The sequence below is a fragment of the Lepidothrix coronata genome, unplaced genomic scaffold (genome assembly GCF_001604755.1).
Source record: "Lepidothrix coronata isolate B3197 unplaced genomic scaffold, Lepidothrix_coronata-1.0 Scaffold16, whole genome shotgun sequence".
NCBI classification, from domain to species: domain Eukaryota; kingdom Metazoa; phylum Chordata; class Aves; order Passeriformes; family Pipridae; genus Lepidothrix; species Lepidothrix coronata.
In genome coordinates, this window is record NW_016690196.1 from 4595099 (window position 1) to 4608048 (window position 12950).

The 12950-nt window shown below is 35.3% G+C and overlaps 1 protein-coding gene across 6 annotated transcripts in view; it reads right to left on the reverse strand.

Annotated features, from left to right (window-relative positions):
- Positions 1-4940: 4940 nt before the first annotated feature.
- STRN (striatin) overlaps positions 4941-12950 on the reverse strand; it is a 68117-nt gene continuing 60107 nt past the window's right edge. For all 6 annotated transcript variants that reach the window (XM_017806597.1, XM_017806598.1, XM_017806603.1 and 3 more), the window contains 4 exons: positions 12385-12525; positions 9992-10099; positions 9056-9142; positions 4941-8970 (listed from right to left, as the gene is read on the reverse strand). In XM_017806597.1, coding sequence (XP_017662086.1) covers positions 8801-8970; positions 9056-9142; positions 9992-10099; positions 12385-12525 — 506 coding nt within the window. In that variant the 3' untranslated portion in view covers positions 4941-8800. The remainder of the gene's footprint in view (positions 8971-9055; positions 9143-9991; positions 10100-12384; positions 12526-12950) is intronic.

Consider the following 12950-nt stretch of genomic DNA (forward strand, 5'->3'; position numbering starts at 1 on the left):
GCAGTACAAAACCAAGACATATGGAGAACAGAAATACTGAGGCATTACTGTGAACGGTGAGACATCGCACAGTTCCATAGGAAGTTCACATGGAGTTACCTCAAGCCCTTACAAACATCTCTACTTGTCTTAGTCTGAGTGCCCCTCCCCCTCCGAGCACATGCTCCAAAACCACACACGTCTTATGCAAAATTATGAACACAATGCAAAATGTTGAAAAATAGTATTTATTAGCACCCAATTTACATAATTATATGGTACAAATGACACTTACTTGCTGCTGCAACATTAAATAAAGCTGTTCTTAAAAACCATCTTTTATTTCTGGAAGTCCATGTGATTTTGCTCAGCACAGAATGCGGGTACAGTACACAGATACCCCACTTCACTATTGTCATACCAATACAAATACCTGCATGGTTACCTCAATGAGGTCTCATTTTAAACGGCACACTAACATAAGCAGATCTATATAATTTTAATGACAAAATATTTATTTTACTTATTCAGGCAAGTGAATGTAGCTTTAAATATAACCTATCCAAAAAGTTTCACAAAATATGGATTGCAGTGAAAAAGAGAAAATTCAGGGCTGCAGTTGAGAAGCTCAAAATTATACTGGTATATTTCAAAATAATTTCCCTCTGAATGTTATATCTTTGCCATTTTAGATATTTATCCAGGATTTTAAACTACTGAATTTTAGTAAGAAGTTTAATACTAAGTGTTTGAAAAAGGATTTTCATTTAAAGCAAAAATTTATACTTATAATAATAAACGCTTAACAAATCTTCGGAGAATGAATCACTTCTTCACTTTTCTCATCTCCCATGATTAAGAAGCCTTTTCAAAATCATGAAATATATTACAGTTATGGATGCTCACTCTCAAGGAAACAACTTCCTTCACAAATTAGAAAACAGAATTTCTTACTTAAAATAACATCCACTTTTGCAAGACAGTGCCATTTAAACAAGGTAGTTTCATGGTACTGAAATTCTGACACAGCCTTGTACTGAGCCATACACAAAAAACTGACAAGCAGACTATTACACGAAGAGTAAGTATTTCTCATTTGGATTCAACCTTTTGCAAGACGTTTGAAGCCCAACATTGTTTCAAAGTAGTCATTCAAAACTGGCATACAAAATCATAACCTCAACATAGTTCTGAAGGGGAGTCCTAATTTCCCTTAGCTGTTTATATATCATCCACAATAGCATTTTCATACCAACTATCTGTCATGGAAGTGACCCAAACAGAAGAGGAGCCACTGTAATTACTAACATTTAAGTGGTTATCACCTGTGGTAACTTCTCCTAAAGAGAAGTGTCAGGTTCAATAGTTATTTCTTGTAGAGAGGAAAAAAGTATATTAATATAAGTAACAACAACAAAAAAATCTGAACTACAGTCCATACGGCAAAAAAACTTTTCTTTTTTAACCTGACAGTCAATTGAAGATAATTATGTAAAATACAATGCAGATAGTTTATAAGCTGACAAATGTCAACAGAAAAACTTACAGCAACAGAAGTCATCTTATCATGGAGTTCCTTCTCCAAGTTTTTTTTAGATGCACTATACAAGGAAAACATAGCACAAGACCGCTTTTCAGTCTGCTTGGGCTATAAAGGTACAAGAAATTATTAGCTAACATGCTCAGTTTTCATTTCCAGAACAAGTGCTAACACATATGAGACAGTTTACAAAACCGATGCATGTCTGTAAATGTCCAACTGCAAGGAAACAATTCCAGGAGCCATACATCTGAAAACAAGCTACATCCAAAAAGGACTATATCTTAATGACAGGAAGAATAAAAAAATAAATTCTTAATGGAAAAATATTAGCTTGAAGTCCATTGTTTATCCCTTATACAATGTTTTTGGCTGCTTTTAGAAAGTAATCAAAAAATAATGAATATATTTGGCTTGGCAACAAGTTATCCTTTCCCTTTCAGAATAGTACAAATCCAGCTGCATAAATCTTTTCTCAACATTTCAGTCTAATACTGTGGTGTGAGGATCAAGGGTTTCTTGAAATAACCAGGAAGTAATTTTGGGAGCCTGCAATTCAAACCCAGGGAACGCAAGGAGACTGGCCTTGAGGACCATGTCAACACAAGGCTTTGAGCAGCTTAAAAACACACACGTGGGCATGGTTTAAACACCTGTGTGATCTCCCAGGATCACAGCGTGGCTTGGCAGCACAAGCAGGGCAAAACTAGTTTAACACACAATACCACAATCCACACTTAATCAGAAAGAAAGTTGGGCTAAAAAGCATATATTATTAAATATCTTTTTAGCTCAGCCATAGTTCGGATCTTGGAATCTAGAAACGCATCTCCTGGCAGTGAACCAGCTGGGACTCACAAATTGTACTATTCAACTGGATTTAAGCTTTCCGTAGTGGAATTCAGATTCTCAAAAACATCTTAAATGATATCACACTTTTTAAGCTTTCACAAGTGACTACAGAGCAGCAAAGCTAAGTCAGCAGGTAGGGTAAGAGATAACTCATTAGAATTAAATGAACTAGGAATAAGGAGGTACAAATCAGTTTTTTGGTGGTGAGAGGGGTAGGGCTGAAGCTGAAACTCCACAACTCTTCCAAAAAAACACTCAGAGAGAAAAATCAATAGACTTTTATGAAATCTACCCTGCAATAAGAGTTCACTGAGATTTTAAGATTCTCCAAAAACGTAACCTCAAAGGAGGATTTAAGTGGGAAGATAAAAAAAAAAAAAGAGATCAAAAGGACAGATATCCTGCACAACAGGTGTGTTCACTAGCACAGGCAGAGACATTAGTTTAAAGGTCATATTTCCAACCATCCTCCCTGCTGGGAAGAGTCCCACCAGCTAAACAAGATCACTTGCCTGAACAAGGACTATTTACACAAAAGTCATCCTAGTCCCTCCCTGCCCCCTCTAGGAGTTTGTTCATTTGCTCTTTTTCATGTAACACCATCTCTTTTACAATAGGGGTTGTTTCTTATATAAAAACCCTGATATAACTGGATGGATCAACACTGGTTTCCAACAGTTTCTTTGCTGCTCAGTAGAAACACGGCAGAGGTTTTGACTGGCAGTTTATAGGTGTTCATCCCTAAGCCTAAAGAAATTGATGATGAAAGAGTCAAGTTGTAATTCTCTTCAGCCAACACATTATCAGATTTAGATAAAATATTCTCAATGCCTTCACATCCTTATGGAAAAAAGGGCGCTTCCTGAAACATCTGAGTATTTTTTTCATGGAAATCTTTTCTTCCTCTCTGTCACTCAATAGAAACAGCAACACTGGGCATCCCTATGATGCTCCCAAACAGCAGATGCCCAAGAAAACTCATATTACCATGTCAAAGATTACAACATCTTACACAAACCAATTTACTACATTGAAGAGGTATTCTGATTTCTTCATTCCTAATAGCATAGTCCAAACCAATTTCCACTAAACGGTCACAAATTTCAGCATATTTTTAAATGTTACATTATAACTATTTTTCACACTTATTTCCATGAATCTTATCAGCTCTCCCATTAGAAAATGGAAAGGCAATACCTGTTAAGTCAGTCACAAATTACCTGGAACCATTCACATCACACTTGTGTGAGAAAGTACTTAAGGGATATTTTTTACAGCATGGGTTGTTTAATGTGAAGTGTGTCATACAGATGGCACTATATAATATATATTAACTATGTAGGTTATAACTAAAGAAAAAAAAACAAAACTGAGGAACAAAGCTAAAATTCTACTCTGCATCCCAAACTTTGTGACTTTGGTTCAATACTAAAAGACATGAGACAGAAACTTAGTCCTGTGTTCTGTTTTTAAATAAATGCTTATCCAATGCAAAAGAGTAGTCCCACTGTCTGAGGAGCTTATCTTCACATAGGAGGGTTCTCCGACATGAAGGCTATGTCAGCAGAGAATAAGTTCTGTTCTTAGATTTTAAGTAATAGCTATTACAAATCTCTTGCCATCTCATCCAAAATTTTGAAATTTGAAAAATCTTCACCTTCTATTTTGACAAAACAGTGTGTAATTTGGAATCTGGATATATAGTAGATTTTATCCTTTATACAACCTACAACTTTGGGAAAGCCTTGATAAATTTGTTATTCTAAATTTTTATGTTTTTCTTTGTGGCACCATCAGGGTAATCACTGCACTGCTCCTCAGCCAAATCCACCCACGATGACACCAGTCACATGAAGGGCACATCAGTTCCAGCCATTTAACCTACACTCTATCCCCTAGAGAGTTCACCAAATGGTTTCCCTGCTTCCTACAGTCTCCTGTACAGACACAGGACAAGCACAATGGCTGCATTTCCTTCCTTAATGCAATTCAGGTTTACTAGGTATTTCACACAGGTATCAAGTAGGCTTTTGGATACCTGGGACAGTCTGCAAACACACTGGTTAACCACAGCCTGTAAATGCTCCCAAATACACACCTTGAAAGGCATTTAAAAAATCCTGAACTTGCTTATCTGAAGGTTAAGCCCCCTTTTAAATTTTTTGTTTCCTTTGAGATAGACTAGCACTTCTGCCCATCAAACACTGCTCAAATGACACATGAGTTTATGGAATTTGCTGTTCCCCAAAATTACATTGTTAAAACATAAGGAAGAAGGAATGGGGACACATCTGTGATCCAACAAGTGTACTGAAAAGGTGGTGTAACTAAGCCCTTTGTTTCTCACATATTTATTGAAAAGGACAAGTTTCTGGTTACTTTAAATTCACAACTGAAAAATGGTGTTGTATGACCTAATCACAAAGCTGTATGGTGAACACCACACACTTACTCAACCACATTGCATATGGAACTGCTTTAACCTAACACTATTTGAAAATATACATCCTAAAAAAATAATCCATAGTATGTGGCATATAGTTATACAGGCTTCTTGCTAAAGAACATATTTTATCAAAATAAAGACAAATGAGATTCCAAAATATTCATCAGGTGATTCTTTTAAAAGTAATAAAATCGCTTATGTGGTATGTCAAAAGTTTTCTCTTTGAGGCACAAAAATAAATGCAGACACCAGAACTTTGTAAGAGTGACACAATATATCTGAACCTTCTTCCAGGCTACTCCAAATCATTCTGAGCAGGCATTTTGGTAACATGTGAAAGCAAACAGCACAGTGAAGTAAATTAAAAGTGAGAGTATTTAAAACTAGCAGACCAACTTTCAACATACAGAAAAACTGAAAATTCTTCATTAAATCAGTTAGTAAAACCAAAATCAGTAGCACAGGCTAACATACACAAAAAATTATATGAGTTAACCATTAAAAGAATTTAGCATGTAAATTAGATATGGGAAAAATAGCAATGGTAAAACACTATATACTGATGTTGCAGAAAAATGGTTTTTGCAAGAATAAGCCTTAGGTCCAGTTTTGTTTACACTTTCAATTAAAGTATGTATCACATTAATGAAAGTTACCAATTACATTGAACCAGGAAAGAGGGCACACAAAAGGGGAACAAATAAAAATAATTTAGTGCCCTCAGGGGTCAGAAGTTCAAAGCGTGTAAGACCCAAGATAATCATGAAACAGGAATTAAGTCTCTAGCTGCAAAAGGTTCATAACAACATATTGAAAGTGAAGAAGAAACTCGAAAAGCAGCAATGCTCAAAGTTATTTAAAGCAGTTGTGAGAAATAAAGAAATACGATTTGGGTTTGGGAGACAACAGAATTTTGGTCTTCCTACATAAAAGCATCACACTACAGAGGATAAACCCTACCAAACAACAACCACACTTAAGAGATGACCTTCAGACTAAGTCCAATAAATCATGCATGTGGAATGGTAGTATGGACACCAAGATATGGAGAACTGAGCTAAAAGCTGAAAACAAGAAAAAGTTGTGTAAAAAAAGCAGACTAAAAAAATAGCATGAAGAAAGCAGAAAGGAATGGAAATATACAGATAGAACCAGTGTGTGCATGCGAGTTCCAAATTACAAAGACCATGAGGAATATGCAAAATGGTACAAAACAAGGCTTGGAATACTGGCACGAAATTACAAAAAAGAGCTACTAAACATCAAGTAAATTCTCCTGTCAGTGAGATGTAATCATTGAAATAATCTTCCAAAGGAAGCCTAATTGTTTAGAACATATATAAAATCTCACTGGTCAAGACAATATTAAAACTCACAAGTGTACAACCCTGCTTTTGCAAGCAGATGGACTAGATAACCTAAATAATTTTTTCAACCCTATCTCCTATGATGATGTTCAGAAGATCTGACAGGCTCATGCACAATACCCTGCAGTCCTACAAGTATGTGAGCAAGTTCAGTAAAAAGACATTGACATCAATTATGAAGACAAGCACAAAAATATATATACTCCACAACCTCTTTGTAAGGCTACATTTGTTTTGTTTTTGTTTTTTTTAAAGGCACCTCATCCTCTAGCTATTGCCAGCTTTTAAAAAAAATCACTTTTCAGTTTGAGCAAGAGCTCAATAGCGAGAAGGAAACATCTTTCAATTCACATTTGAACAGCCACGTCTTACATTCCAATTGTAATCAGAATGACAGTCTTTAAAAACAAGCATGCTGGCCTACTAGTTTTTATGTACAGTAATTTAAACAACTGTGACTACATATTGTACTGTGTAAGCAAAAGCACAACATTCATTTCATACTCACACCATTATCCTCTGTATACACAAACTCAAGAGAACTCTTAATACTAAAACATTAAAATGCACCCATGGAGTCTTCCCTTACTAGACACATTTAATACATGTTTACAATATATATACACATATATAATATACATAACTTTTAGAATTTTTCAAATAAATCTTTGCAATTTTCTCTTCAAAAAGAAATAAAATAATGACACTGAAAGAATATGAGTCAAGTACACAGAACTCTCACAAAGTTGAATGCTCAGTTTTGCAGCCAAGTTTCCCCCCTTCCATCATAACCAAAACATTTTATAAAAACTAAATAATCTGTATTATTATTGTAGTCATCTGTTTTACAGTAAAAGTTCTAATCTTATCTATGGAAATATATTGCATATCAATATCATGAAGTGACATATCTGAATATTCTGAGCAATAAAAGGTATTCCAGGATATTCTAGCAGTACATATAATGTGTTGCAGGCTCAAACAGCACACGGGTCAACCTTTTACCTAAATAATATACTTGATTTAAACTCTGAGATCAGCTTCAAATGTGGTCCCATCCCCTAATGCTATCTAAAAACAACACAGTCAAACCCTATTTTGATATCTTTCAATTACTTCTGTTTACAAAGTGTCAGTTTAAAGGTAAAGATTTATTTATCAGTTTCCAGTCTTAACCTCAAGCTGGTATATGAAGAGTTGCATTGGGTTCTTTCCTACTCGCATCAGCATCAGAAATCATCTCCAGCAGAAATTCTGCTTTCCATTCCCATTAGAGGAAAAGACCAACTTCACGCTTATGAACAGTAATAACTCTGATGATGACACATAATAGAAAAGAATCCACTCACCTTCCTCTAAGAAGGGATAAAAAGACTAAAAGATTGGATTAAAAGTTATTTGTCATTCAAGTCAACAGAGAAGCTCTGAATAGATAAACAAAGCACATCTGTTGAGTAGTTACAAGAAGCACTCATTCTTCAGGTAACCTAATCAATGGCACGATACATCCAGCAAAGCGGACAAGTTAGAACGTCCCACAAAAGGTGAAGCTGGGAAATACCTCTAGAAGTAGCAGAATCTCTCAAACTGATGGAGTTTTGTATAGTTCCCACCTATTCCACTAGCAGGACTCATACAAAGCATTAGGTATAAATTTAATCTTCAAAAAAAGTATTTCATGTTATCTTTTAATGCCCAGAATGATACCCTTTTTAGCAGAAACAGGAAGAGGAGATGAATGTTTGATAACTAAATTGTACGACAGCTTCTTTGGAAAGCTTTAGGATAATTTCTTGTGCCAGATCTCCAAGAATAAACAGCATTGAATAAGTTAAGATCGCTACTACAGTATATACAGACTGCTTCAGTCTGTTGTTAATTGGGACTTAGAGTAAAGGCTCAGCTTCAAGCCATATGCTAATACAGTCTTTAAAAATTATATAAATTTTTTTGCAAACTAAATATTTACTGTATAACATAGAAGATGTAACAGAAACTTTGCTGCATTTTAATTTATGTTAGTAATCTGCTTTCCTTTAATTGCATTTATCTTAGGCTAGCAACCAGATTAGGCTGAGATTAACAATCCGCTACTGCTCTCTGAACAAGATCTACTTTATTCATACCAAAGGGATGACAAAGTGCCTCTCACGTGATACAGTAATGAGCATGTGAACTGACTCTGAATCACTTTTTCTAGGTGATTTAACATTAAGATTCCTCAATGAGAAGCATCCTAGGAAGTTTCCCTCTTTTCCTACTCCCTGATGCAATTAGACCCCTTCTTTCCAGTACTCTCATTTTATTAATAGAGAATACGTAGACCTAGTTTCACCCAAGGCCTGCCTGGACGAAAATTCACACCCTCTAAAATAAAAGCATTTATTTTTTATTTTTTTTAAACTATGTGAAACTGAGAGATTCCAAGCTCTCAGCACCAGCTGAGCTCACAGAAATCAGAGCAAACGTCAATTTAGAAAACAGCACCCTGCAAAACTAAACACTTACAAACATTCTCTGAATTACAGGGCAAGATAAAACAACTCATGCCCTCCTCTTCTCTTTATGCAGCTGGTTAAATATATACAAAGCTAAAGTTGAACAGGAAGCACTCTGTCATACAAACACTTTAGCCAGGGCATCAGCTCCTGCACTGGCAATATAACATTTGGAGGGGTGGAATGCCACATCATGAATTGACTCATCAAATTTTTTGCGATGAGCAGTAAATTCTTGGATGCAGGTCTTGCTTTCAAGATTCCACAAGCGAATTGAGCAGTCATGACCTAAAGAAAGGGGAAACAGTTTTCTTTACAATTCTCATGTCTGCCACCATTATGAGAAAAACAAATGAAATCTGAATGTACTTACTGCCAGACATCAAATACAAGCCATTAGGATCAACAGCTAAACTTGTAACTGCATCTAAGTGAGCTACCATGGAGTGGATCAGTTTTCCTTTGAAAGAAAAGAGTTATTTATGTTATTTTCTGCAATTAACTTTGTTATTTGTATTCACTGCTTATGACCCTACCACAGCTGACACTATAAATAGAAAACCCATGACTGAATCATTAAAATTATACAAGAAGTCATTCTTTTAAATTTACAGTCTCCGGAGAGGCACAGTAGCAGTATCATCAACATTGTGAGACCTTTGTTTTATGTCTGCAAAGCCACCCTGGTGCTGCAATCACTGCATTTTAAATAACTGCCTCTTAACTGAATTGAGTTCTGAAGTAAGATCTAGAATGGAAAGCAAAGTAGGGGCTGAGTATACTAAAAGCAATGATATAAACTACCTAAGAATATGGGATGATTTTAGTCAACTCAGAGAGAATTATTGTTCTGTTACTATTGCTATCATTGCAATTACAGCAATGATTTCAGATTAAAAAAAGAAATCATGGGTCAAATGCAGCAGAGGTCTAGGAAGCACTAGAGTGCCAGAGCTTCCTGTTCTCCAGATCAAAATAACACAGATAACCAATAGAAGAAACATAAACATAAGCCCATAAAGATTTTGAAAAAGCTTCCCTTTATGTTAGATATTTACAAACCCCATACATAAGGCATTTTATAAGAAGAGACAGAAAATTAGCAGGTTCCTTATCACTGTGCCAACAAAGTTTTAAGTGAGCTGGCAATCTTTGGGATCTACTGGTGACGAGAGATTTCTGTTTCAGAGGCTATCCAGCTCTTGACATCCCTCAGCATTTATGAGAATAATATTAATCTTAATGAAACTCTGATTATGGTTTACATTATATAATGGCTATACCTAAGACGTGCTGAAGAGAAGCATACCTGTATTGTTGTCGTAGAATTTGATGTGTCTGTCTTCATGAGCAGTGATACTAATTGGAAGAGTTGGATGGCTGATGACTCTGTTTATCTGACAGGAGGAACTGATTGCTTAAAAAAACCAACACATATCAAACATGTCAATTTCTAAATTCTTTGAAAGATTGCTACTAAGAAATAAATATGTAATCCATTTTATTTGCAAAATAATTCTTACATTTATATACTGGAAACTCTCAGCTAGCATCTTATTTTATATGGTTTACTCTAAAATACTTTCCAAATTACACAGGCACGGAGGCATACATAAACCATATGTATGCCAAATAAGGTCCAACCTTTGGACATAGCTTTAGGTAGCCACGACAGGCAAAAATGTGAAACCAAAAACTGAGTGAAAACATCTTTTTTGCACTTCCCCGCTGCCACATTCCTCCTCCTGCCAAGTAAAACTTTCTTCATAACATACAGACAGTACAGGCAGTTTATTTCAAGCAAATAAACCCCACCCATTATTATTTGATATATATGGATTAAAATTATGATTATTGGGAAAAAAAGGATGCTGGACTATTCATAGGAGAGTCATTTTCCTATTCTTCAAAAATTTTGAAACAGCATGCATATATATATACATACACAAACAGAAAAAAAAGGTATAGAAGTTCTCTGATTAGAAATCTAGGCATTGTTGTGATTCACAGATTAGTGCAAAGGTGGTCTTAAGAGGCATAAATTATGACAAAACCAAAACCAGTCACTCCACAGTACATCAAAACACAGGTATTGTCTTTTATGTTGACTGTATTTAGTTAAACTGCTTCCAAAGAACACATTATTTAATCAAAATTCTTACTAAAATAAACAAAATAGAATACTACTATAGGATCACTTGCTATTAAAGTGGTAAAAACTTCAATGTACATATTTCTATAAAAATCTGAACCATCAAGCCTTGTCAGCATCCGTGGAACACTCAGAAATCATTAAAGTCTAAATTAAGCAAGAAAACCACATTCATATGAATAAACCCCCCTAAAATAACTGAAAGCACGTGAACCTTCATCACAGCCAGCTATCCTCACAGTTTGACAATGACAAGCAAAGTGAGGCTTATACTGAACAGCAGAGTCCCTGCGTAGTGGTGGTAGGGCATTTCAGGTGACTCATTTTCCTCTTGCCTAGTTCTTGTAGAAATAGTAATTTACTTCTTTAAAATACTTGTAAGCTTTATAGTACTATTACATAACTAAAGATATTAAATGGAGACTGCTGGCTGCCATATCACGGCCTTGTTTTCTTAAAGGAACATTACTGAATTACAGCAAGGACGAGGTAAAAAAAAAAATAGAAGGAGGAAGGAAGAGGGAAGCAGAAAGGTAACTTCCACTGACTCAAGTTAACTAATTTAGGACTACTTTTTCAGATAGGAACAAAGGTGTGAGTTAAAAGAAGAAATCCTGCACAGTAAGGAATACCATAAAGAAGGGAGATGGCACTTTCCATTCTGTCTGATAAAATGACAGGCATTTAACTAGTTTAAAACAGACAAGCAAAGCCAACAAGAAGGGCTTAGTCCTTTCAAAAAACCTAATTAACAGCAGAAGTCAGTGACATAAAACTTTAAGGAGCGTGTGTGTGGGGGGGAATATAAAAATTTTAAAAAAAAATCATATTGTTATCAAGTTACCATTGTGGCTTGAATATTAAACCTTTGGTCTCTTTTCTAATGCCAGGGTAAAATAATTTACTGACAGCAGGCTCCTCACAGTATCCTCTAAAACTTCTCATATTGGCCATTGCCATGATCCAGGCAATCCTGACATTGCTAGGACCTTGTAAATGAATACTCTTCCACTGGAGCTTTGCTTTTCTCCTGCAGTGAAAACTTCAACTACAGCCCAAGTCCAAATGAGGCAAGAGCATAAGAAATCTTTGAAAAGGGATACCTCTGAGGAAAAATAAAAAAGAATCCACACACACTCCTGAATTTTTGATAAACTCAACTTTAGGTTTTCCTGATATTACCTCTATTTTGCAATTTTGTACTGAAGAGGAAAAAGAAATCTTGAAACTGCAAAGACCACTGAGCTGTACTAGAGAAACCTGTGTTTTTCCTTGTGCTACTGTCTTTTGAAAAGCAATTCAGTGTGATCCTGTTTCTTCTACCTTATTTCAAAAGCACATGCACTCTTCTGCTACTGAAACACCCACAAGGTCTGTTATAGTAATAACAATTTACTATTACATCACAAAACACAGCTTGTAACATAATTCATGTTATAATTTCTCATGACACTGCCTGTTTGGAAACACCAAAAAGATTATCAACAGTATCGATCTTAAAGAAGCAATTTTTTTTTCCTTTGGTCAATTTGGGTTTTTTTGATACATACTTGTATCCACACTGGACTCCAGGGTAAGAATTCGTTGCCGTGTCTCCATGTTAAAAATGCTAGTGTGTCCACTGTTAAATGATGCTACCATGAGGCTTGGGTCACTGCTCACAAGGTCTACTGAGGAAGGGATTCCCATTTCTAGAAAACAACGTAGTGATTTAGTTGGTATAAAGTAAACAAAAAAAAAAAAACAAACAAAAAACCCCCAATCAATAAGCACTTTAACATCTAAAGGACCATGATTATGAAAGGAAATATTGCATTTTAAAACATACATTATGCCAATCTAAATAGATTGCCCAGTATGATCACTATTTTAATCCTTTTTTTTTTTTTGATGTGTATCAACAACATTCTTTACTAAGATCCTGTATCTGGAACTGCAGCTGGGCAGAAATCTACTTTGAAATTAAGAAAGTAAGAACTCCCTAGGCCCTTTTCCTTCCTTTAAGTGTAACAGCAATTCTCAAAAAACACAAAACAACTCCAATGCCTCAAGTAAAATGACATGAAATTGAAATGGTAAAACCACTGACATAACAGATGATTAACATTATTATTAT